Genomic DNA, 26,020 nt, shown 5'->3' on the forward strand with positions numbered 1-26,020 from the left:
GGGACCCGCCCACCTACGCGGGGATTGCGTCATCTTAGGTGTCCCTGGCGCTGCCTTTGTAGAATTCCGGAAACCCTACGGCCCCTTTCCTTGCACTTCCTGTGAGGGTGGCCAGCACGGCTACGCGTCTCCCCGGACGGGGACACCGGGGAGGGCTGTTGCCTGGCAGCATGCGTTAGGGCCAGGATTTCAGGCAACTCATAAGACAGCCCGTTCTCGGTGAGGTCCCTGTTCCTCTCAGTAGTAGCGGCGGCGGCGGCGGCCCCGCACGGAGAGGGACTAGACCGGGCGGAAGAAGTCGATCCCAAGGCAGTTCCGGTTCCGGTGTCAGCTCGAGGCGCCACCGCCGCTGCAGCTGCCGGATCCGAGATGCCTAAAGGAGGTGAGGAGGTGGGCGAGCGAGGTCCGCGTGGCTTCGCTGAGGGCGGCCGTAGGCCGGCTACCGCCGTTCCCCTCATTCCGCGCCTCTGGGAGATTCGCGCCGAAGGAGGCCATCCGCGCCGCCTCACAGCCATGCGTGGGCCTCGACGCTCAATTGTCCCGACTGGGAAGCAGAGCACCACAGCGGCCGAGAGTCCCTCCATCGGGGATTTTGGGGAGACTCATGGGCGCTGAGTCCTTGTCCCCGAGGAAAACGGGACGCAGGAGTCGCTGCTCCATGTCGGGGAGCATCTGAAGTGGTCCCCCCCCCCCGACTTGGCTGGATGGAGACTGAGTCACCGCGTCCCCGCGCTAGTGCGGGGCCTGGCTGCCTCCAGCATAAAATGTGGGGTTCTGTCGGGCTCCAGACTCGGTCACGCCTGCCTCATAATGAGATCTGGGACCACCTGGCCCACCTGGCTGGCTCTCTTCTTGCACTGTAGCCATTAAGATGCGCCTCTGAGCCAGTCGCCTAGCGTCTTTGTGTCTCGGTTTTGTCGTTTCCAGATTGGGGGTGGCTTGGTTATTTCTTCTGAGGCCAGACGTAAGCTAGATAATCCACGTCCTCAGTCCGCTGTCCCAGCCCCTAGATGCCCTGTCAAGTACTAGTTATTACTGTATGAAGGAACCGAGGAGACAGCGTTTCCTATCTTTCCCTTTGAATACCAGACATACCACCTTAATTCTGTGGCCCCAAACAAGACTTGAACCTCTTCTTCTAGGTCGTTTTCTTCATCTGAACTACAGGAGTTATACGATGACAGGATAGATCACACTAAGGGCCTGGCTAGCTCCTGGCACAGAACAGATGCTCAGTAAATATCGGTAACTCATGTGTTAAGCCAGTTAATTCAGCCAGCCTATAGGAACATCTGCTGGGAGCTTTTTCAAGCCTGAATTGCTTCCTGTCACTATGCAGAGGTTGAGCTGTACAGGGCCAAGGGTGTCTAAACCCAGTTTTCTGCTAATTAGTCCTGTGTGTGGGAAAGCACTGTCTATTGTGCCTCAGTCTCTTCTGTAAAACGCAAAGAAACTTTTTCATCAGTCTTAAATATGAAGTCATGGCTAATTGACTTAATCTATTGATTTGTGAAAAGTTTTGCAGGCAGAAAAGGCATATTTCCTTGCTTGAGTTAAATGAGAAAACTGTGATTAAAAATTATAGAAAAAACTTTTTAAAAATTCCCCAGGAATAAGGGACCAATTCTAATTTCATTATACTGTAAATTGTTTTTAAGAGTCTTTAGGGGGGACAGGGTTTCTCTGTGTAGCCTTGACTGTCCAGGCTTTGTAGACCAGGCTGGCCTCGAACTCACAGCGATCCACCTGCCTCTGCCTCCCGAGTGCTGGGATTAAAGGAGGCTTGCGCCACAGCACCCGCTATGTTTTTAAGAATCTTAAAGGAACCTCTGTAAACCAAACTAAGGTCAGTATCCCATAGACAAGTTTAGGGAATGTTTTTGTTTTGTTTGCTTGTTTTTCGAGACAGGGTCTCTGTGTAGCCTTGACTGTCCTAGACTCTCTTTGTAGACCAGGCTAGCTTAGAACTCACAGTGATCCGTCTGCCTCTGCCCCCTGAGTGCTGGGATTAAAGGCATGTGGCACCATGCCCCGCCTAAATTTAGGGAATGTGAATACCAGTTTTGACTAGTTACCACTGCCTGGAAAGGGTGTGTTTAGTTTTGTTTGTTTTTGTTTTTTTTTTTTTTTTTTTTTTTTTTGGTTTTTCGAGACAGGGTTTCTCTGTGTAGCCTTGGTCATCCTGGACTCACTTTGTAGACCAGGCTGGCCTCGAACTCACAGCGATCCGCCTGCCTCTGCCTCCCGAGTGCTGGGATTAAAGGCGTGCACCACCACGCCCGGCTTTGTTTTTGTTTTTTTAATGGCAAAGTTTGGTATCTCACAATAGACTTTTCATGAGCATACCTAGATACCCCTGGGAACTCAGGTAGTCATTAAAAGTGGGTGGTGTGGGCTGTGGCAGCCCAATTACAGCTCTACAGCTGCTGTCTAGGAAATCAGTGTCTCTGTAGTGGTCTCCAGAGCTTGGAGCAGTTCTGCTTGTCTAATTACAGAATCTCTACTCACAGCAAGGGACCTGCAGATCTCAAGAAAGGCCCTGTTTGGCAGTAGAGGCCACAGCCACAGCTGCATCAGGATGCAGAGGATTGCCACCCAGCTAGCTATAAGACTGACCTTAGCTGGAATTGGTCTAGTGTTCTGGCTAGAGCATCAGGGTGTGGAACTGATCCTCTTGGTGAATTGTCAGTGATAATCCTGACCCATGTTACACTGCTGTTGGCTCTGTATTCAACTTTAATTTTGCTAGTTAGTTTGTTCATTTATTCATTTGAGACAGGGTTTCTTTGTGTAGCCTTGCCTGTCCTGGAACTTGATCTGTAGACCAGGCTGGCCTTGACTCACAGAGATCCACCTGCCTCTGCCTCCCAGAGATTAAAGGCCTAGCTTAATTTTTCATATGCAAGGTGGTATTTTGTTTTTGTTTTTCTGCATGTATAAAGGTACACCATGTGCATGCAGTGCCTGCAGAGGGCAGGAAAGGGCATTAGATCACCCTGGTATGGAGTTACAGATGGTTTTTGAGCTGCTGTAGTGAACCAACTAGGGCTATCTGAAAGAGCAGCAGCAGGTGCCCCTAACTGCTGAGCTATCTCTCAGCCCCATTTGCTAGTTTAATTCTGAATACAAATGTTTGTTGGTAGATTTTGGGCTTTTAGCTTCTTAAGTATTCTATTCCATATCAGCAAGATAAACATGGCGTATTTTATTCTTTCTGTTGGCATTGATGGTAGTTTTCTTATGGGGCCAGTGGTTGGTTATGTTTTCCTACCACCCAGTGTATTAGAAGATTTAACAGACATGACATGTTGCTTATTCAGTGCCATGCCCAATTCCAGCTGCTTTTCAAATGATAACCAGCTTACTTCCATGACAGCCTTGTGGGGAAAAGGGAAACTGGGCCTCTGGGAAGGTGCACACCTGCCCAGAGCCACAGATGTAGGAAGTGGTAAAGCTGAGATTGGAACCCAGAGCTTTAGACTTCAGAATTCCTCCTCTTTTGCACTCTGCTTGACACCACGTTTCCTTGTCTGTGGTACAAGACCAACGGTGGCTCTTGTGCTGTGCCTTTGTTCTAGGGGTCAAATGAGGCTGTGCCAGAATGGTGAACAGCTTTGTAGTGCCGGAAGATGCACACGGGCTTCCTGCTCCCTGCTTGCACCTGAGAGCACCATTTGGAGTTGGGTTGTTTGGGACAAGGTCTCACTATGTGCCCTTGCTGGAGTGCAGCTCTATCCACAGACCAGGCTGGCCTGGAGCTCTGCAGTCTGGAGTGCTGGGACCACGACACCCAGCTGTATTTGACTTTTGAGAAAACTAGATTCAGCTGGGTGTGATAGCGTGCTCCTATAGCACCAGCACTTCAGGAAGCACATGGATCTCCGGGTGTTCAGGACCAGCCTGATCTACAAATCGAGTCCAGAATAGCCAAGGCTACACAGAGAAACACTGTCTCAAAAAACCAAATTAAAAAAAAAAAAAAAAAGATTCAGTCAGATTGTTATATTCTCTTCACCTCCAGGCTTATTCTTAGGAACCTGACAGTTCGTGCATCAGGTGTCATAAGCGTTTTGTCCTTTAGGAACACTGTAGGTGTGGGTGGAACTAGGTAAAGTCCCCTTGGCCCTAAGCACAACAGCCTTCTGGGAGTCAGTGCAATGGAGGCTGCGTTTTCTCTGACCTTTCTAAATACTGGTCTTTGTGCAGGTAGGAAGGGAGGCCACAAAGGCCGGGTGAGGCAGTACACAAGCCCCGAGGAGATCGATGCTCAGCTGCAGGCCGAGAAGCAGAAGGCCAACGTGAGTACATGTCTGTCCAGCATGCTGCCTTGCTTCTGGCTCCTCAGAGGAACAGGAAAGGACTACTTACTGTTGTCCAAGAGAAGTCACCACGTGGGGTGGTAAGGAAGCAGGTGGCAGGTGTGAGCCTGGAGTCACAGTCACAGAGGGGTTGTCCTATGAGTGGACCTACAAGAGGGGAATTTGCCCACTGGGCAGCACCTGCCTTGGTGGTGTCCTGCTTGCCTGCCTTCCAGAGGCTCTGTACCAGCTGCTGTCCATCTACTCATCCAGTTCCCTGCAGCTCCCCACTTGGCTCCCGGAGCCGGATAGGGCTGCCTGCCAGGCTCTGTACAGCACACCACCTGCCTTCTCTCACCTCCAGCGTCTGTTTATCGCTGTGGGCTGGTTCAGCATTGCCTTTTCTTTCGCTCTCACTGGTGCTGCCTGTCCTCCTCCAGTTCCAGCTGACCTAGTAGTTTCCTCTGGGCCTGGGATAACCTGTCCAGTCCACTCTTACAACACTAAAATGCCCACATCCTGGGCTAAGTAAGGCCTAAGGGAGCAGGAGCCTCATCCCAGGATCCCTGAGAAGGGGAGGAGCCTTCTCTAGTTTGGGTTCTGGGACTGCTTTGTGGAGTTCCTGGCATTTGCATGGAACCTTGGAGAATGTTTGAGTAGGTGTTAAGAGAGATGGACATCACCCGGGCGTGGTGGCACACGCCTTTAATCCCCGCACTCGGGAGGCAGAGGCAGGCGGATCGCTGTGAGTTCGAGGCCAGCCTGGTCTACAAAGCGAGTCTAGGGCAGCCAAAGCTACCAGAGAAACCTTGCCCAGCTGGACATAAGGTTTTTTGGTTTTTGGGAGGGGGCGGCTTTTAAAATTTTGGGTTTTGGAACATAATCTCACTATGAAGCGTAGGATGACTTTGCACTCTTGGCAGTCCTCCTACCTCAGCCTCCTTCATGCCGAGATTACAGGTATAAGACACGGTGTCAGCTCTTCCAGGTGTTTTTTTGTTTGTTTGTTTTTGTTTTTGTTTTGTGAGACATTAAAAAAAAAAGTAAAGGCTGGTAGCGTGTCAAGGTATGGTCTTGGGCATCTGGTACTAAAAGGCAGTATGTAGGCAGGCCTGACCACGGGAGCATAAAACCAAGAAGGCAAGACCCAGAAAGTCACTTGGCAGCTGCACATATAGCAGGTACCACCTGAGCAGTTAGTTTTCAGCTCTGCACGTGGGGTCTTTGTGACCTTGTGAGATGAGCTCCTCCCTGAGGTGACTAAGGTGACTTGAGGGCGTTTTGAGGCTGTATCAGCACTGGGCTCTGGTCCATGATGCTGAGTGGCTAGGGTCATAGAGTTAGCTGCTTGGCTAGAGCCTCCCAGGGGCGTCACGTGGGGGTCCACAGTTGGAGGGTGGCCATGGGTAATGCACTCTTGGGGGTCTGTTTTGCATTTTTGATTCTGCAGGTTGTCCATTTCTGAAACAGGAAGAAGATGAACAAGAAGAAGGTGGAGATGGGGCTTCAGGTGACCCCAAAAAGGAGAAGAAGTCTCTAGATTCAGATGAGAGTGATGATGAAGATGAAGACTACCAGGTGAGTCTGGAGACTGCAGGCCACACCCACTTGCTGAGCAGGTGCTTTCAGGTTTGTTTGTTTTTGTTTTTTCCTTCTCCAGAGACAGGGTTTCTCTGGACTCTTGTAGACCAGGCTGGCCTCGAACTCAAAGTGTTCCACCTGCCTCTGCCTCCCGAGTACCACGACGCCTGGCTCAGGATTGGTTTTTAAGAGTCTGGCTATGAACTCCTGACAGCTCTTGACTCCACACCCCTAAGTGCTGGGTTGAGCATGTACCACCTTGCCCGGCTTGTTTTGTTTTTTGCATACCATGGTGGCATACGAAGTCGGAGACCAGCTTTGTGGAGGACGTCTCTACACTTATATGTGATTCCAAGGGTCAGACTCAGGTTGTCAGGCTTTATCCACCTAGCTATCAATAGCCCTGGTTTTATATGTTTGTTTGTTTGTTTGTTTGTTTTGTTTTTTGAGACAGGGTCTCATGTATCCTAACTTGGCCTCAAATTTGCTATATAGTGCACCCTAATCTTGAACTGGTCTCCCTGCCTCCGCCTGGGCTGAGGTGACGTCACATGACTGCAGTGTTTGAGGACTCATTGATCATCGAAAGCTCTTAAGGGCTCATGATCCGATGGGGAGGTGCAGTGAAAATGACGCAAATGAGCAGTGCAGATTCAAACTGAGAAGCCCCGTGAGCCAGACGTAGGAAAACTCCCGACTACACTGCACTGATGAGTGCCTTAAGCCAGAGGGAGACAGCCATGCTTAAAAAAAAGCAAAAACAAGCAACAAATGTTAGGCAGAGAGCAGTTGAGGCAGCCAGACCAGCAAAGGCCCTGGGGTGGAAACAGGCTCTGTGTGTTTGAAGCCCAGAAAGTGGGGCTGCTGGGGCTGTGACTTAGTGGGCGAGTGGTTCTGGGTGAAGGAAGAGAGGCAGCGGCACACCGACAGTCACAGAAGGGTGTTGGCTTCACTACAGCAGGGCCAACTATGGATACCTTGAAGGTAGGAGAAAGACAACCGGGTTTGCTTTTTCTTTTGTTTTAAAGTTTATTTATGGGCCAGGTGTGGTGACACGTACTTTTAATCCCAGCACTTGATGAGGCAGGCAGATCTGTGTGAGTTTGCAGCCTGGTCTACAAAGCTAGTCCAGGACAGCCAAGGCTACACTGAGAGACCCTGTCTCGAAAAACCAACCAACCAACCAAACAAACAAACTTATTTATGGGGGGCGGGAGGGTGTACAGCATACCATGGTGCATGTGTGGTCTGCCAAGTTGCAGGGTCAAACACAGGTAGTGCCTTTACCCCATTCAGCCCCTCAGCCCAAGGGTTTTGCCTTTCTGGGGAACAGATGCTAAGGTATTGTGGTAGAATTGAGGAGGAGGCATCTCATGGCTTGCTCTTAAGTGATTGGCAGTAGCAGGAGTGGGTAGACTTCAGCCATGTTTTGGCCCTGCTCGGGGAAGGAGAGGTCAAGTTCTGAGTCAAGTTGGTCTCAAGTCAAGCTGTCGCGGATGGTTGTTTGCGTGTTGTAGAAACAAGTGGTCAAGTTTACATAGGCACGTGGAACTCTGGAGTGGGCAGATGAGTCAGCATCTGGAAGCTCCTATCTGGTCACTTTAAGGAAACCTACTTTAGAACTGTTTTCACTTCTCATGGGCCTCCCCAGATAGGACAGTTTAGCTCCTTAAACCTCTATTTCCTACTCAAGGCTGAGGTGGGAGGGAATTGCAGCACCATGGATCATGTTGCCCTGGGGGCCAGCATGTGGTTATTATAAGGAAAATGAGGCTTAGGAGTCCATGGGACGCTGCTTCTAGAGACTGAAAGGGGCAGTGCTGCTCTCTGTTGACCTTGGCCAAGTTACCAGAGCCTGAGCTGCCAGTCCTGCTGGGATCTTACTGTGCACACTCATTTTCCTTACCCCTCTCCCACTGGGGAGATGCTCCAGGTGCTGACGCCATCCTGACGGGCTGTGGGGGTGGTGCGCTGCCCTCTCTAACAGTCCTGCTCTATCCTAGCAAAAGCGGAAAGGGGTAGAAGGGCTCATTGACATTGAGAACCCCAACCGGGTGGCACAGACAACCAAGAAGGTCACACAACTGGATCTGGATGGGCCAAAGGAACTCTCAAGGAGAGAACGGTAAAGTCTTCTTGGCGGGCCTGCACCCTCCTGCACCTCAGCACAAGGCGAGGGCCCAAAACAGGCGTTCTAACCTGCGAGCTACGCCTGTAGCCTCACTGACTTTTGGGACAAGACAACCTCTTGGCCTCTTTTTTTTCCCTTCTTTTTTAAAACTAATTTATTTATTCACTTTACATCCCGATCATAGCCCCCTCCCTCTTTTCCTGGTCTTGCCCTTCTTCCCCTCCCCCCCAGTCCCCCGCTATTCCTCAGAAAGGGGGCATTCCCCCAACCCACCCGAGCTCATCAAGTTTTGTTGGGGAAGTGATGAAAACACAGGCAACAAGAGTCCATGTCAGAGACAGGCCCCGCTCCCCTTACTAGGGGACCCACACCTTTTGGCCTCTTAAAAGACAAAAAACTGCTAGGATTCCATCCTACAGAGAAGGGTTTGGGTGTCACTGGGGCTGTCTGTGGAGGACACTCTTGTTTCTATACCCCTCCATTAGTTTCCTTTTTATGATTGATTCCCCAGAGACCCAGCAGGCTGGGCTGTCTTTCCCAGAGCAAAAAGGGTTTTGATGTCCTCCATGGTTCTGCCACTTTACTGGGCAGTCATGGATAAGTTGCTGTCCTCTTTGGGCCTATTCTCACCAATACCAAAAGGCCTTATTACTGTGCCTAGCAGAAATGACGACCATGAAAGCCAGCACCCTGCCAGTGCTTGGTCTTCACAGAGGGGGCCCTGCAGAACCTTGAAGCAGCCTTGGTTAACCTGAATAACCAAAAGACACCTCAGCCTGCCACATCCTTGTCAGGGTAGATCTACTGGCCACAGTAGGTGTCTTGTCTAGTCTCCTGCTTGTAGTATTTCTCCACTCAGCCTCTTATCCGCCCTCTTGAAGCAGGCCCATGCTTTACTTCCTACCATTGCCCCGCTTTGTAGATTAGGAAGGCCTCCAGAAAGCCCCTCTGCTGCTCCTGCCAGGCAAGTCTCTTTCCTCCTGGCCAGTTGGCTCCTCCAAGATCTCAGTGCAAATGGAGCTTTCTGATCTCACATCCTAAACAGCCCTCCTTGTGAGAATAGCACAGATTCTCAGGGCCCTGCTACTCCATGGAACCCTGCTTTTATTCTTGCCCCACATGAGTACCTCCCCTGCCTGGGAGGTCACTTTAGCTACTCTGAGAATGTGCTGTGTCCTGGCACCCTGAAGTCAGGGAGTGGCTGTTCTATCATCAGTGGCTTCCTTATGGACATCTCTGGAACGCTACACTTGGTTCCATGTTCTCATTGTGGCCACTAAACTTGGAAGTTTTCAGGCACAAACTTGTCCCTACAACAAGGCACTGTCCCCTCTTGTGCCAAGGTTCTCATGGGAGTTTGCCACTGGGGCCAGTTCCCTCTTGTTTGAAGGGTGTCCATTAAGAGAAACGTATGGAGCCAGAGCCTCACCCTCCACTGGAGTGCCCTCTTTGCACCTCATTTCCCATGTCTGGCCCAGCTAACACTGGCTAGGAAGGTAACTTACCCCTGTGACACCATTTTATCCAAACAGAGAAGAAATAGAGAAACAGAAAGCAAAAGAGCGCTACATGAAAATGCATTTGGCTGGGAAGACAGAGCAGGCCAAGGCTGATCTTGCCCGGCTGGCAATCATCCGGAAACAGCGGGAGGAGGCAGCAAGAAAGAAAGAAGAAGAGAGGAAAGGTAGGTCCCAGTGTGTTGTCCTCGGGGACAGTTACCTGACTGGTTCTTGGCAGGACCCTCAACCCTGTCTGTGAGGTGGGAGAGGCTGAGGAATGACAGGTGCCTGTTCACTCATGTCAGCCAGTAAAGCCGTGCAGGCTCTAGAGAGATTCTCCTGCCCACCGTAGAGTCATGAGCATTGGGAGCAGCAGAGCACTGCCTAGCAGTCACTGACTCCACAGCAGGAGGCCTCAGCACAGTGGGCTTGTGAGGCTCAGATGTGCCTAGAGTCCACCCATGCGCTTGAGGTGGAGCTATGTGTAAAAGAACCCTAGCAGCACATGGCACCTCCTCGCCCTCCCTCCTGGGCACAGAAAGGTTGTCCAGGGTGCCACAGGCCTGGGCGTGTCAGGTGTAGGGAAGCATTTTACTTGAAGTCCTCCATGGGAAAGAGGCAGGCAGGGGTGGCTGAGAGAGCCCTTAGCCTGCTTCCCTCCACTCACTGAGGACTCACTGCTGCACCCCTCACCCTGAGCTTAGTTATCCGAACTCATTTGGCTTCCCAAACCCCAGGCATGCTTGGTGCTGTTGCTGACTTGAAAGTGCATGGAGAGGGGTCGGGATCACAGGGTTCTGCCAGGAATGCCACCACACCGCTGCTGCTGGGCCTGAGTGGATAGCCACTACAGCACAGCAGGAACATCTGGATGCCTGGGCCACGCGCTTTCAGCAGAAACCCTTTCCCTTAGGTGGCAGCCTAGGTCATTCTTGGCTCACTTCCTATTAGCCAAGTCTGTTCACACAAAATGTTTTCTCTCTGAGGCCTTGGTGCTGAAGCCCTGTGATTGAGAGGGGTGTGGGAGGTGTTTTTGCTGTATTCTAACCCCCACCCTTCCCTTCCCACCCCTCAGCAAAAGATGACGCAACTTTGTCAGGAAAACGATTGCAGTCGCTCTCCCTGAATAAGTAAGCTGGCCTGTGGGAGGAGATGCTGGGGAACTGAACCGTGCCGCCAGGACCTCTGCCGTGTCTCACCCACCCTGTGCCCTGGCGCCGCTGCAGCAGCCCCTTATGGCCGGGAGCCCCTATTGCCTGGGGCCTCCTCTTCATCTTGGCACAGAAATCGTTCAGGGGATGTGGGGGGGCTGGGGGGAGGGACAGCTGCTATCTTTGAGACAGAAAGATGCAGGACAGCATTTCATACGTAACCATTTGAATGTTTTTGCTGTTTTTAGAATTTGGAACCCTGGTTGGGGTGGGGGGGAGCCTGGGAAGTGGGAGATTCCATTATCCAGTAGATTGCACGTTAGTGGGGAGCCAGGTAGTGTGAGCAGGCAGCTGCTGTGGGGGTGGATGACAACCAGCCCAGATTGTTGTCTGGGGCTCACTCAGAGAGGCCATCCGGGAGTCTGTGCCACTAAGGGTCCAGGGTTTGTGCCTGGCCAGTTCCGTCTGATGAGGGCTTTCCTCTCTGACCTTCTCTGCCCTTTTCCCACCCACCTGGTCAGGGCTAGTGCCCATTTTTAACCCTACCCATTGGTCATTTCAAGAAACCTCTGGTTACTCTGCATTACCCAGACAAGATATGCTCCTCAAATCCAACTTGTATATTTGGCAGATTAAACAACATTATCGTATTCCTTGTTTGGCCATTCATCTTCTAGCTGTTTTGGGAGTTGTTTGTGATTTTTTGGTGTTGGTTTTGGTTTTTGTTTTTCAAGACAGTTTCTCTGTGTAGCCTTGGCTGTCCTAGACTCAATTTGTCAACCAGGCCTGCCTCTGCCTCCCAAATGCTGGGATTAAAGTGGTACCCAGATGGTTTTGTTTTTTTAAGACAGGGTCTGTGTAGCAAACAAAGTGTGTGACAAAAGGCCTTAGACTCAAGTAGAAATAGGGGGTTGTATAAAAACCAATGAACATTTGCCAAAAATCAGGTGTCTATATCAAAATGGAGAAATCAGAGTTATGTATGCCTCGTTTGTGTCTGAACCACACCTGAAACAAATGGATCTCTGAGTTCACGGAGAGAAGGTGCCCTGCACTTGTCAGGCATGGGTCCAGGCATCAACTAGCTGCTTCCAGACACAGGTCTCTTTACAGATGGCATGTTTATTACCCAATATTTTGAAGCAGTTCATGACCAGCATTGTGCTTTTGTTTCGTTTTGCAATTAAAAAAAAGCATTGCTTTAAAAGGCATGTTTTCCTTAAATAGGTAGGAAAATTCCCCACCTGTTTCCTCCCCCACTTGGGGAGCACCTCTGTGCGGACCTTACTGTACCCTAGAAGCATTTGGCAAAGCAACCCTTAGCCTCCCCAGTCCCCTGTGCCCTCTGTCTCAGCAGCTGGGATGAGGGCAGCTCATTTGATCTTCAGGTCCTTCAAGGCTGACTCCAAGCTCTGTAAGGAGAGAATGGAGAGGCTGGTTCTCACCTGCCCTGCAGATGGATCATACCCACCTCAGCCCCAGGGCAGCTGCCAAGCAGAGCGTGGGGTAGGGGCAGGAGTTGGCTTCACCTTCACATCCCAGATGCTCATGCCACCATCCATGCCGGTAGTGCAGAACTGCAAGCACTTGGCCTTGCCCCCGCTGAGCACCGATATTTGGCTGTAAGAAGGTTGGGTTTAGAGTCAAGCTTCTCGGCCACAAGCTCCCAGACCCACACTCAAGACAAGGTGATTCCCGAGGGAACAAGGCTTGGAGCAACAGTGTGTCCGGTGAGGGAAGCTGTCCTGCTCACAGACAGGACACTTGAGGCCTAGGCAAGGACAGTCCTAAATGTGTTGGGAATGTGAGTGCTCTAGTGTGGGGTGGGGGTTAGAAATGGGTATAGGACGACAGTGCCTGGCACTGAACAATCTCAGGAGCTAGGCTGTTTAGACCCTGGCTCATAAGGCATACTAGCCAAGGACCAGCAGTGTCCCTGCTTCCTAATAAGCTACAGGGTGGACCCCAGCCTGTGGCTGGTAGCTTTTGGGTTTTTGGAGGGCCCCCCATACTTGGAATCTAGCAAGATACCTACCCCCAAGAAGCTCACCGCCAGTCAGTCCTGCATCCTAGAGGCCCCACCATGCCTAGGTAGCCCCAGACAGCGAGATATGTAGATCCAGGCTGACTGCTAAGTGCCTATTGAGTGCCACAAGGAAGTCCCCGCCCCAGCCCTGTGAAGTGGTCCTTGGGTCTCTAGAAGCACCTGACGCTGTTCTTGTGCAGTGAGTCCAGGCCAGCACCCGTGGCCGCACCGCCCTCAGAACTGGCCTTCTTGTCAAGGTTCTGGAAGCGCTCGCGGGCTGTCAGGCCACGCTGGGAGCTCTGCTTGGGCACATCCAGTCGGCCACCAAAGCTCAACGTCCCTGCAGCATTGTCATAGGTAAACAGCACCGGGAAGCAGTCGTGGCCCTGAGAGGAGGAACAAGAGTGCCATTGAAGCATTATTTGAGGAGGAGACTCTAAAAAAGAAACTGAGGCTAGAGGTGAGACATGGCAGTGAGGGCATCTGGCAAACTCTGAGGGCTGCAGGAGACACTGAAGGCCAGCCTGGAGAACTTAAAGGGAAGAGAGAAGATAAGCCTAGGCTACACACAGACCGCCAAATCACCCTCTGTCGTGCACAGCTGAGGAATTTTGTTACTACAGCATAACCCAAATTAGTCTATATAATATATGCATAAAGCAGGAGAGCAAGGAAGGGATGAGGGAGATGACTAACTTACTGTGGCCTCCCCAAGTGCCACTTACCGCTGCCACTAGACTATTGTCTGTGATGAAGGTGATGGCCAGGAGTGGCAAGGTTTCAGAGGCCAGAGTTGCCACGCTGAAAGAGAAACTGGGTCAGCCACACTGTCCCCTCCCCTCCTGCTCTGTGCTTGGGTTGCAGTTGCCCTCCCCACACCTCCGCCTCATACTCACGCCATCTTCTTGTCAGCATCTACCAGGCACACAGTGCTGTCGTGGCTGACCCAAGCAACCCTGCTCCCACTGGCAGAGAAGCAGACACCATGCACCCAGCCACAGCTGCTGCTGGACTCAAACATCAGCTCCCCAAAGGGCATCTTGGAGCCCCACGGTGTAGGGGCTGGCCGTTCCTCCACCTCCTTAATGTAGGCAGAGAAGATCCTGCAGGGGAAAGGAAAGGGGAAGGCAGCTGGGAGGGGCCTGAGTGAGGGGTCCTCCTCCAAGTCAGCCAAATGCCCTGAGCCTGTGGGTCCCAGTCCTGACCATGGAACTGGCGGATTTGGGCTTGCCAGAGTCTGAGCCTCCCTACTAAGATAGGGCTGGGATGGGAAGCCTCCTAGCTCAGCTTCCTTGGGACCCTAGCCTGAAAGCTGACCATCCACAGCTGGTATGGCCCCAGGGAGTGTCCCAGTCCCTGCAGACAGCTCTTGTGCTCCAGCCCTGCCTCTCCTCTTGGCCCCACAACAGTGCCATTCCCACACACTAAACTCCTTGGCCCACCTGTTGCATATCTATAAATGGAGGATCACAGAGGGTAGGATAGCCTGGACTACACAGCAAGACACTGTCTCAAAGTGAAAGCAAGGATGCCACATCCTCGGCTCAGGATCAGGAAAGGGGTCTCTGGTGCCTCCCAAGTAAGAACTCAAAGCCTTGAGCATAGTCTGCCTGGAGCTGGGAGGAATTCTGGCTCACTGGCCAAGAGATCAGGTTCTAGGTCTAAAAGTGAAAAACAGCAAACCTTGTCTGATGCCACAGGGACCCCAGGTCACCTTGCTGGTAGCATATCAGGAGCTGGTCTGGAAGGAGGAGCTGGGGTTTCTCCACCCTCCAGTCCCTGCTGTTTGTTGGCTAGGGTTCCCCCTCCTGGGTGGATGGCCAACTTACCTACACTTGAAATCACAGGAGCCTGCAGCCAGGAGAACATTGTTGGGATGCCAGTCTAGGCTGAGGACAGTGGAGCGGATGGGCTTTTTGATGTGCTTGCACACCCACCTAGACACAGGGGTGAGAAAGGCTGGCAGGTGGGTAACATGGACTGCAGTATCCCTGGGACAGTAGTGTCAACAAGCACCTGAGATGAGACAGAGCACCCACTCCAGGCAGTACATACTGGGTTCCTTCTGAGGGGAGACCTCTGTGCCTTGTCAACACAGACCACAGACGACCATGCAGCTACAAATGGCTAGGGTAGAATGTGAATTCTGGTCTCCCAGTCTCAAAGCTGTCCCTGCCCTCCAACCCAGGAGAGAGTAAGGCATGGGAGGAATCGCCATCTGCTACACATGAACAACAGAGAACTTAACTCCAGGTAGCCGGAGCTTCGTAGCAAGATCCTGTCTCAAAACAAAACCAGGGACTGGAGAGATGGCTCAGAGGTTAAGAGCATTGACTGCTCTTGCAGGGGTCCTGGGTTCGGTTCCCAGCAACCACATGGTGGTTCACAACCATCTATACTGAGATCTGGTGTCCTCTTCTGGCCTGCAGGTGTACATGCAGGCAGAGCGCTGTATACATAATAATAAATCTTTAAAAACAAAACAAAACTAAGTTCGGGAGTAGGATTCAGTGGCAGAGCTCTTACCTAGCATACCCAAGACCTTGGGTTCGATTCCCGAGGGCTAGATCTGTGGCTCAATTGTTAAGTGCTTGCCTAGCATGCGTGAAGCCTTAGATTCCATCCCTGGCCCTGCGTAGCACAGGAATAGTGCACACCTATCATCCCAGCACCAGGGCAGATGCAGGGGGATCATAAGTTCAAGGTCATCCTTGGCTATACACTGAGCTTGAGGCCCTCGGGGGCTGTGTTCAGATCCTGGTTTTATGTTTGTTTAATGTGGCTGGGTGTTTGTGAGTGGTCTCTGAGATGTGACACATCTGAGACAACTGGGTGACAGGCCAGTGCTGCCAGCAAGGTGCTGGCAGTATGTGCATGGGGCTGGGCATACTGTCCCTAGAGGTAGCAGTAGTGTGTTCTCTCCTTCAGGTCAGAGCTGTGGGATCACAGTAAAAAGGGCCTCACCTGTTGTCCTGGACTCCACCAGCACCCCTACTCCCACCCTACACTCCTCCACCCCAAGTCTTCTCCATCCCCAGTAAGCACCCACCAGTCATTCTCCTGCTCAAAGTAACAGATGGAGATGACACGGGAGCCACTGCCCACGGCGAACTTGTTCTCATTGGGGGCCCAGCGCACGCAGCGGGCAGCTCGGTTGATCCGAAGGATGACCAGCGTGGGCTTCCACGTGCGGCCCTTCAGCGTCCACACATAGGCATTGCGGTCTGTGCCACAGGTCACAATGCGGTTACTCTCAGGGGCCCAGTCGATACCTGCAGGGTCAGGTCAAAGGACATGAAGCTACCGCCAACCAAGCTACAGTGGCCATGCCTAGATGTTTTACCTTGGTGCCCAGGGCCTTGCTCATGCTAATCAAACACTCTACCACCGACCATGCCTCCAGCCCCTCAGGAGGTAATTTTAGGCAGATGCTCTACTGACTGGGGGATTCTATACAAATACTTTACTGCTGAGACCCATGTCCAGCCACCTCACTGAGGAACTCTACAGAGGTGCTGTACTGCCGAGCCACATCTCCAGCCACTCATTGGCATCTGCCCCTAACATTCTAGGGGTGACTACTCAAGCTTATTAGGGAGCCTAGCAATCTCCACAAGCTAACACCAAAGATTTTGGAGGTAATGCCAATACATAGGTAAGAATTTTGCCTAGTACTGACCTGTTGGCTCTGGCCTCTCCTGAGTATCTAACTGCTCAGTAATGCCACCAACATAATGTCTTTACCACCGAAGCCAACTTATTTATTTAGTATCTATGTGTGCCGCTGGTTTGTGGAGGTCAGAGAACAACTTGCAGAAACTGGCACTCTACCGTGTGGTTCATGGGGATGAGACTCGGGGTGTCAAGTGTGGCAGTAAGCCCCTATATCAGCTGAGCCATCTTCATGGTCCCTAAGCCAGTTTGAGTCAGGGTTGTTTTCATTTTATTCCAACTGATACAGTGAGTGGGTAAACAGCCCCACCTGGCCCTGCACTGTCCCCTTGGCTCCTCTCAAGAGAGTGGCCCTGACCCACCTGTCACCTGCCCGTTGTGCTCTTTAAGCTCGTGCACCTTGCTCCACTTGGCACCACTCTTCTCATAGATGTGCACCTCATGGTTGTTGGGGCAGATGGCGATCTCTACAGGGACACAGACAGGCATGAGTTTCAGGAGGCAGCAGCGTGGGTGCCTACCCTTCCCACCTGGTCTCAAGCCCCGATGCCCACTCCATGCCTGTACCGATCACCCTCGGTCCCCCACAGCAGTCTTAGGGTCCTAGAGCTCTCATCCCACAGCTCTATCTAGCAGAAGCCCTGTGACTGCCCTGTCTCCGTGACCTTCCTCTTCCCCGTTTTCATGTCTATTTGGTCCCTGTGTGTGTGTGTGTGTGTGTGTGTGCCACAGCATATGAGTAGAACTCGGAGGGTGACTTGCAGTTCTTGCCTTCCACCATGTGGGTCCTGGAAATCAAACTCACCAGGTGGTGAGCCATCTCACTGGCTCATTTTATTGTTTTTGGAGATAGGGTCTCACTATGTAGCTCAGGCTGGCCTCAAACTTATAATCCCCCTGCCTCAGCCTCCCAAGTCCCTGTGTTTTTCATCATAATTCTCTCCACCACCCACCAGAGCTGACCCAGGAGACCCAGGCTGTTAAACCGCCATCCACGCAGCATGCCAGCATCTTCCTGTCTGTCTGCCTGGCCACCCCTGCTTGCTCTTTGCTCCTCTCTCAGGAGCAACCACTTGCTTTAAGCAGAGACCCCTCAAAGCTGTCTCACGGCCCTGTCACCCCACTGTGCCCAGCCGGTCCCAACCAATCCCAATTGACCGGCCACCTTGCAGAAGTGAGCACACTCACGTGTACGGTCCTTGTTCCAGGCATGGCAGCTGATGGGCTCCACCAGGAAGCTGTGGTAGGCCATAGTCACGAGTCTTCTGGACCTTGGGAGGATGCAGGTCAGCTGTGCACTGGTCCTGGCAGGGACGAACAGCCTGGGTCTCCCTCACCTCCTGATGGCCAGGCACGTCAGAACCTTGCCTTTGTTACTCTGCAGGTTCTTTTCCTCACCTTTTATACCCACCCTCCAATTACACCCCCTACCACTAGATAGGAGAGAAAGGAGGAGAGAGGGACAGAGATCCCTGAATATAATATTTTTCTTTAAACATGATTATTAACAAATTGCAACTGTCGGGCATGGTGAGACAGGCCTGTGATCTCAGCACTTGGGGAGGCAGAGGCAGGCAGAGCTCTGTGAATTCGAGGCTAGCCTGGGCTACAAAGCAAGTTCAGGAAAGCCAGGGCTGTTAGAGAGAAACCTTGTCTCAAAACAATACAAAACAAAACACAAAACCAACGCGCGCCCCCCTCCCCCATTAACAACCCTCCTGGGGCTCTAGCATTATATACCCTCTGAAAAGTTCCCAGAATTCCAGACGTCACACAATCTGCATCTGGCAAAATCACATCCCTATACTTGGGATTAAAATGAAAGCAAGTCTTATGTTTATGTTTTTCTAAGAACCCAAAATTCCAGAATTCTCAATACAATAACCTCTCCTTGAGCTCCAATGTCCTTCATCCCAAGAAAGGAGGTGTCACAAGATGTCCTGGGCTCCACCCAACAAAAGGTGCAAAAGAGCGAAGGCAGTGACACTATGTGAGGGAGGCTGGGACCCTGAGACACACAGGCCTGCCATTCATCATCTGAGCCTCAGTTTCTTCATGGTGTAGACACCCTCCTCCCCCCCCCCCCCCCAGCACATCAAATCAACTTGAAACTTTGAAACTTGAACAGTCCCCTAACACATTTAAAGCAGAGCCCAGCTCAGGGCACAGTTAGGCTAGTCAGTATGCTGGTCCTCCTCCCCTCCCAGGCCCTGTGGCTTAAGTTCACATTATGGGGCTAGGCTCATTAGAGCCATGGCTGGGCTCCCACGGCTTCCTTCCCCCACACACATAGGTTCAGAAGTCTCTGCGGCCTTCAGACTCCCCATCAGCCCTATCTGGCTGAGGAGCTGCCTCTGCAGCCCTTGGCCCTTCCCCCAGGGCATTCACCATACGTCCCCCGATGCGCCTTCATGGCCACTCCTCTCCACATTTTCATGCCTAAGATACCTATCCAAAAATACCCAAAAGCCACTTCCCCCAAACCCCTGTTCTGCCTTTCCCTTGGCTCCACAGTCATGAAGTTTTGAGAGTGGAGAGGCATCATGGCACTGTATGCCAGCTGTGTAACCAAGCGCATCACACCCCTGCCTCCAGGTGTGCGCGGCGTGGAGTGGGACGCTATACCTGCACTGGGGGCTGGATGGCACGCTCAGAGCTTGTCTCAAAAAAAAAAAAAAAAAAAAAAAAAAAAATCAAACAGGGCTGGGGATGCAGCCTGGTTGGCAGAGTGCTTTCCCAGCCTTCTGGAGAAGGGCTCCCTCCTTAGCTCCACATAAACAAGGTGTGGGGACACAAGCCTAAGAGGCAGGAGCCGGAGAGTGATCAAGCGCGAAGTCTTCCTCAGCACACAGTCGATTCCAGGCCAGTCTGGGCTACAGGAAATGCTGTCTTATTAAAAAAAACAAAAACAAAAACAAAACCCAGCAAGTAGCCCAGCAGGCTAGATGTATTCAGTGGGTAAAGGCACTTGTCACCACTCCTGATGACCTGAGTTCAATCCCTGGGACCCACATGGTGGGAGGAGAGAACTGACCTCCTCAGGTGGTTCTGTAACCTCCGCAGGCATGCTCACAACAAGCACGAACACACATGCAAGTAAATAGACTAACACATAAGAAGCCAGTTAGCACCATGCTTCTGGCCCATGATATGCATGACGCCCAGCCTCAATTTATTCATGGAGACATGCCCTCCCTGGTCCCACCAGCTAACTCCAAGTCATATGGGCATACTCCTGCCTCAGGCCTCCACACAGCCTGTTCCTTCAGCCTGTCACACTTCTCACTCCAATGCTACACACACACACACACACACAGACACACACGGCTCTGGCCCACTCCTTTGGCTATTTCAGTCCGCACTCAGTTGCATCAAGAACCATCCACAGTGCGTTCCTCCATGAGCCCTGCCCCTGGCCTGCCCACACCCTGATGACCTGGTGCAAACTTCTTGCTTCAAGTATAACAGGGACATACTAGAAAGTTCCTGGAGTGGCATAGGACAGACACATATGCCAGTAGAGACCAGGACTGTATCAGTCTCCCCACGCCAAGAATGGGGACCCAGTAGGCTCTCAGTTCACCTTTGTTCATCGAGTGGTTATGCGCGAACATGGCTCAGGCTAGATGAATATATTCAAGCCTTGCACACAGGCATGGTGTATGTGTGTGTATGTATGTGTGTGTGTGTGTGTGCAGGGGCTAGAGGACAATCTCAGGTGCCATTCCACAGATGCCATCCACCTTGCTCTTTTTTGAGACAAGAACTTCCTGCCTCTGTTTCCTGAGTGCTGGGATTAAAGGCCACCACCACACTGGACTGCTATTTTTTTTTCTTCAGATTTTGTTTTTAATTATGTGGAGGTGGGGAAGCACACAAGTGGGGGGCCCCAAAATGACCAGAAGAAGACATCTGACAAATTGGAACTGGAGTTGCAGGCAGCTGTGAGCGGCCCTACCTGCCTTATCACTGCCGCGCCATTTCTCCCAAACCACACCTGGCTTTCTCCCAAGGATTCTGCGGATCAAACTCAGGCCCTCAGGCTTGCAAGGCAGTCCCAGCCCTGTATGCGTATATCCTAGGTCCACAGGCACACTTAGCCTACGCGTCCTTCCTTTTACAGATGGGCCCTGCCACAGCACTCTTCCCCAACCTCCCCTTCTCTGAGGCACTCAGATAAGGTGAGTGACCTTGGATCCCTCAGCTTAGCCCTCCCGCTGGTTGGGGATTGCCCTGAGCAGTTCTGGGTGGAGCTCACAGCCAGGGCCACCACATCAAACACATGACAAGACTCAGCAGCACAGAGGGGTATAGGGTGTAGAATCAGAAATACATCTACAGGGATTGAATTTGGTTTTTAAAAGACAAGGTCTTACTATGTAGCTCAAGCTGGCTTAGAACTTGCTATATAGACCAGGCTGGTTTTAAATGCAGAGATCTCCTGGCAATCCACCCGCCTACACTCCTACCCTTCAGCGCTGTGCTCAAAGGTAAGCACCACCATGGCCAGCATAATAGAGGGTAGAGCTACCACAGGGGAGATCTAGATTCTCATCACATTTAAAGAGGCATAAACAGATTTTAAAAAGAGCCTATCTTTTCCCACCTCTGTCAACTATCAAAAAAGTACAAAAGGGATGAAAGATGGCTCAGCAGTTCATCTACTACTCTAGTACAGGACCAGAATTTGGCTCGCAGGGCGCACATCAGGTATCACAACCAGCTGTAAATCCTGCTGTGAGGGACCTATAGAGAGAATTGTGTGATTTTGGGTTCCTTTAAAAAACAGAAATATAGGGCTGGAGAGATGGCTCAGAGGTTAAGAGCACTGGCTGCTCTTCCAAAGGTCCTGAGTTCAATTCCCAGCAACCACATGGTGGCTCACAGCCATCTACAGTGAGATCTGGTGCCCTCTTCTGGTGTGCAGGTGTGTGTGCAAGCAGAGCACTCTATACATAGTAAATAAATAAATCTTAAAAAAAAAAAACAAAAAACCAGAAATATAGCTGGGCATGGTGGCACACACCTTTAATCCCAGCACTCAGGAGGCAGAGGCAATTGGATCTCTGGGAGTTTGAGGCCAGGCTGGTCCAGGACAGACAAGGCTACACAGAGAAACCCTGTCTCGAAAAACCAACCAACCAACCAAGCAAGCCAGGAATATGGGCTGGGCTAGAGAGATGGCTCAGAGGTTAAGAGCACTGCCTGCTCTTCCAAAGGTCCTGAGTTCAATTCCCAGCAACCACACAGTGGCTCACCACACAGTGGCTCACGATCATCCGTAATGAAATATGGTGCCCTCTTCTGATGTGTAGGTATACATGCAGGCAGAACACTATACACAATAATAAATACGTCTTTAAAAAAAAAAGAAGAAGAAGCCGGGTGTGGTGGCACACGCTTTTAATCCCAGCACTCAGGTGGATCACTGTGAGTTCAAGGCCAGTCTGGTCTACAAAACAAGTCCAGGACAGCCAAGGCTACACAGAGAAACCCTGTCTCGAAAAACAAAAACCAAAAAAAAAAAAAAAAAAAAAAAAAACCAAACCAGAAATATTATGGGAATATGTTATCATTTTAATCCCAGGTGTGAAGATAAGAGACTACTTCACAGCAGCTGAATATGATTTGTCCCATGCTCTAGCAGGGGCGTGGTTTTGCCAGCTACAGATGGTTTCTGCAAGTGTGTGACCTTTGGAATTCTGGGAACTTTCAGAGGCCATACAAATGCTAGGGTCTAGACTGGCGTGGTTACAGTTGTTGGCTGGTTTGTGATTAGATGCTGTTGGATGCGGTTTGTCAAGTAGTTGTGCCAAAGAAAAGACAAAAAGGTAGATATCGTGGCCAGGCGTGGTCACGCACACCTTTAATCCCAGCACTCGGGAGGCTGAGGCAGGTGGATCGCTGTGAGTTCAGGGCCAGCCTGGTCTACAAAGAAAGTCCAGGACAGCCAAGGCTACACAGAGAGACCCTGTCTTGAAAAACAAGCAAACAAACAAACAAATGATGGCAAAGGTCAAACTTGCCCCAAGGAACTTGATCCCCTAATCAGCTTTTTCCTCTGTCCTTTCTTCTCTCCTGTATGGTGTTGGGGGGTGAAAGGGAAGAAGTAGCCAGGTAGAGAAGGATGGAAGAGAGAAAGGTACTTAAAGTAGCAAACACCCACTACAAGGACGCAGTGCCCCCTCCTGGCCTCTGCAGGCACTGCAGTCACATGAACATATCCACCCACAGACACAGAAGTAGAAGAGACTCCAGTTTAGACCATAGCACTATCACTGATGACTTTGTCAGCCTCATAGGGCTTCACTAAGGACACGCACCAGCCGGCTGGTGGTGGCGCACGCCTTTAATCCCAGCACTCGGGAGACAGAGGCAGGTGGCTCTCTGTGAGTTTGAGGCCAGCCTGGTCTACAGAGTGAGTTCCAGGAGAGCTAGGGCTACAGAGACTCTGTCTAGAAAAACCAAACAAAAAGGTCAGCAGAGGAAGCTGGAAGTTAGCCTAATCCATAGAGCAGGTCCGCATGGCAGGCTAGGCCAGAAGCCATGCCAAAGCCCAGCTGAGATGTGCTTGGTCCCTGTACACAGCTCATGTCCATCTTTCCCGTGGCAGTCAGAAGTCCAGGGCTGTAGCCTCGAGGCAGAACCTACTTTGCTGCCCTCCGCACCAGGCTCCATGTGTCTTAGTGGGTAACTTAAGACAACTGGGGGAGCCTTGGCCCTAGTCTCCTGGAATCTAAAGGTGTGTGTGGGAGCAGTAAAAGCTGGCAACCCTAACCAGAGCCTTAGGGTGGCCGAGTAAGTGCGAGTCAGACACATGGACCACCCAGTCGAACTTTACCATGAGCTCTGGCAGCACAGGAGTGTCAGAAACAGACAGGAGGGGAAGACTCATTTCCTTCCTCTCATAGCTTCTGCAAGGCAAAGTAGGAGGACCCCAGAGCTACCAAAGGGGAGGGGTAGGGATGTGACTCACTGCCTGTCATCCACCTGGATGTAAAGTACACAGCTGCTCCACATGGTGACGCACACCTTTAAAGCTAAGCACTCAGGGGCAGGGGCAGAGAGGCGTCTCTATGGATGCAAGGCCAGCCTGACCTACACAGAGAATTGCAGGACAGCCAGGGACACACAGTGAGCCCCTGCCTCAAAAAAAAAAAAAAAAAAAAAAAAGTGCACAGAGAAATGCAACCAGGATTGGGGTGCGGTAGCACAGACCTGTAATCCCAGCAATCGGGAGGCTGAGGACTTTCTGATGCTGCTGGGGTCAGTCCCAGGGCCTTGTGCACCTTTGCTGAGCTCGACACTGAACTCTCTCATCCACCTGTCAGAGAGGGGGAGGGCAGGACCATGAGGCTGCTCCGGCTCTAGTGCTGTCCTGGAAACAGGGGAGCCTGGGGGGAGTGTGACCAAACTTCCTGTCTGGCTCCAAGCCATCTCCTGCCAGCAGAGCTGGGTCTCTGTTCTCCCAGGAGCACTGCCCACACAGGGTTACTCCCTGCCAGCAGACCCAGGGCTGGGTCGTGCAAGGGAAGGGCTGTGGTATGGGGGTGTCACTCCAAGGAAGGGTCTGTTTCCCTCTGTCTTCTTTTTCTTTTCTTTCTTTCTTTTTTCTTTTGTTTGTTTTTTGAGACAGGGTTTCTCTGTGTAGCCCTGACTGTCATGAACTCACTCTGTAGACCAGGCTGGCCTCAAACTCACAGAGATTGCTTGCCTCTGCCTCCTGAGTGCTGGGATTAAAGGCGTGTGCCACCATGCCGGCTGTTTCCCTCTGAATTCCTAGCAGGGGCACTGGGTGTTGAGATGAAGTTTCTATCCTAAGAATGCCCAAGAACATGAACTAGGCTCTTTGGCTTGATCCGAAATTCTTTTTAGACATGAATTTTAAAGCTGTACCTGGCGGCACACACCAGTAACCTCATGCACTCCAGAGACTGAGGCAGCAGGATTGTGAATGTGAGACCAGCTTCAGGTCAAAGAGAAACGGGGTTTTTCTTTCCCCCTTTCACAGTATTGGAGGATAGAACCCAAAACCAGGTGCATTTTAGGCAGGTGCTCTATCTCTGAGCCACACTCCAGCCCCTCACTGGGATATCCTAGGCAGGTGCTCTACCACTGAGCCACACCCCAGCCCTCCAGGAATACTTTGTGACAATTGCTGAATTCCTTCCACTCTCCTTTTGCTGTCAGTATTGAAGGATGGTGTGTCAAGGAACATGCCTAGTTGAGTCACAGCAATGCATCAACATCTGGGAGAGGCCCTCTGTGTTCCTAATGAAACAAGTGGTCAGAAAAGCCAGGAGCTTCCACCTTAGGAGACCCCTGGCTGGGGAGAACCTATGCTGCTCCCTCCTAAGCCATCCAGGCAGAGCCTTAGGCCCCTCTGCTGCCAAGGACACTCTTCTCCCAAGAGTGCTGGGTTACACTCTCCACATCAGAGATGCCAGGGGCTGGCTAGATGGCTCACCAGGTAAACTGCTTGCTGCCCAGCCTGATGACCTGAGTTGCTGGTGGAACAAGGGAACCAACTCTTGTAACCTGTCCTCTGACCTACACACACACACACCACATATAATTATTTATAAATAAAGTAATTAATTAATTCTCTCTCTCTCTCTCTCTCTCTCTCTCTCTCTCTCTCTCTCTCTCTCTCTCTCTCTCTCTCTCTCTCTCTCCATCATGGCTGGGTACCCTCCACTCCAGCCCAAACGGGCCTTCCTTGCTCAGTTGGCTTTTCTTGGCTCTGTTTTCTTGAATCCACAGTTTGGCTGGATTTGAGACTTAAACCAAGCAGAAGTTGCCTGCAGCAAGGATATTGGCTCCACAGGCAATCCAGGAAGTTCCCGCCCTGCTCAGGCACTGGGCTCAGAGCAGCCAGCAGCGGTTTTTCATGGTGCTAAGCCTTACTCAACTTCCTGTTGTGGGTAGAAGCCTAAGTGGTGTGAGCTGCCCCGAAACTCCCGCTTCCTCCTCTAGGCTCCACTTGAAATCTTAACGAATTCGGCAAAGTATAAAATAATTCTAAAATACTGTAAAACACCAGTTCAAATAATCAAAACAAAACTCCAAAACACATAAAACTCATTTCTGGCAGGGCTGTGCAGAGACCCTCAGTTGTTCATTTGTTAGTGTCTCTGAAGGGCACTGCGCTCACTAACTCCCAATCCCAACAACTTGTCTGAGAACAGACAGAACATGGGGCTGGAGAGATGGCCCAGTGGTTTGAGCACTGGCTGCTCCTGAGGAAGACCTGGGTCAGCTCCAGGGGAAGCCATCATTTTCTGTGCCCCCAGGGCTCGAGTGCACATGTGCATGCACACACACACACCATACCCATTAAAAAAATCTAAAAAGAGAGTAGAGTAACACCGATGAATTTAGTATCTTGAAAAAAGCAAACTTTCCTTAAAGCTCCCTTTCCTGGGACTACCTACACTGCAGAAAACCCCCTTTTATACCAGTGACAGAGTGGAAAAACCCACATAGCACTGGAAGGTGCTCACTGATGAGCAGACCTGCATTGAGATATTTGTTATTTAAAGAAATCCCAATGTGTGTTCACCTTTAATCTCTGCACTGGGGAAGCAGAATTCTATGAGTTTGAGGCCAGCCTGGTCTACGTCTAAAAAAACAAAACAAAACAAAAACAACAACAACAAAAA

General features: G+C 51.3%; 2 protein-coding genes across 2 annotated transcripts; one reads left to right on the plus strand and one right to left on the minus strand.

Annotated features, from left to right (window-relative positions):
- The first annotated feature begins 231 nt into the window (after positions 1 to 231).
- Pdap1 (PDGFA associated protein 1) lies at positions 232 to 11,310 on the plus strand. Its single transcript, XM_051162907.1, has 6 exons — positions 232 to 382; positions 4,207 to 4,298; positions 5,769 to 5,876; positions 7,883 to 8,004; positions 9,543 to 9,694; positions 10,585 to 11,310. Exons 1-6 carry the CDS (start codon positions 370 to 372, stop codon positions 10,641 to 10,643), a joined length of 546 nt encoding a protein of 181 aa, XP_051018864.1. The 5' UTR covers positions 232 to 369; the 3' UTR covers positions 10,644 to 11,310.
- A 456-nt stretch (positions 11,311 to 11,766) lies between these two features.
- Positions 11,767 to 17,673, minus strand: Arpc1b (actin related protein 2/3 complex subunit 1B). The gene is made up of 9 exons (XM_051162896.1): positions 17,547 to 17,673; positions 16,721 to 16,825; positions 15,736 to 15,958; positions 14,516 to 14,623; positions 13,583 to 13,789; positions 13,412 to 13,487; positions 12,867 to 13,072; positions 12,190 to 12,280; positions 11,767 to 12,072 (listed from the first exon to the last, which is right to left on the minus strand). Exons 1-9 carry the CDS (start codon positions 17,608 to 17,610, stop codon positions 12,034 to 12,036), a joined length of 1,119 nt encoding a protein of 372 aa, XP_051018853.1. The 5' UTR covers positions 17,611 to 17,673; the 3' UTR covers positions 11,767 to 12,033.
- Positions 17,674 to 26,020: the final 8,347 nt, after the last annotated feature.

Source organism: Acomys russatus, chromosome 19 (assembly GCF_903995435.1).
Source record: "Acomys russatus chromosome 19, mAcoRus1.1, whole genome shotgun sequence".
NCBI lineage: Eukaryota > Metazoa > Chordata > Mammalia > Rodentia > Muridae > Acomys > Acomys russatus.

Excerpts from the sequence above, each read along its gene's own strand:
- Pdap1 (XM_051162907.1), top strand. Across the intron at positions 4,299-5,768 it reads CCGAGAAGCAGAAGGCCAAC|GAAGAAGATGAACAAGAAGA; the intron begins GTGAGTACATGT and ends TTTCTGAAACAG. Across the intron at positions 8,005-9,542 it reads GAACTCTCAAGGAGAGAACG|AGAAGAAATAGAGAAACAGA; the intron begins GTAAAGTCTTCT and ends TTATCCAAACAG.
- Arpc1b (XM_051162896.1), bottom strand. The coding sequence starts at position 17,610 with ATGGCCTACCACAGCTTCCTGGTGGAGCCCATCAGCTGCCATGCCTGG. Across the intron at positions 13,488-13,582 it reads GATGCTGACAAGAAGATGGC|CGTGGCAACTCTGGCCTCTG; the intron begins GTGAGTATGAGG and ends TTTCTCTTTCAG. Across the intron at positions 12,281-12,866 it reads CTGCACAAGAACAGCGTCAG|CCAAATATCGGTGCTCAGCG; the intron begins GTGCTTCTAGAG and ends ACCTTCTTACAG.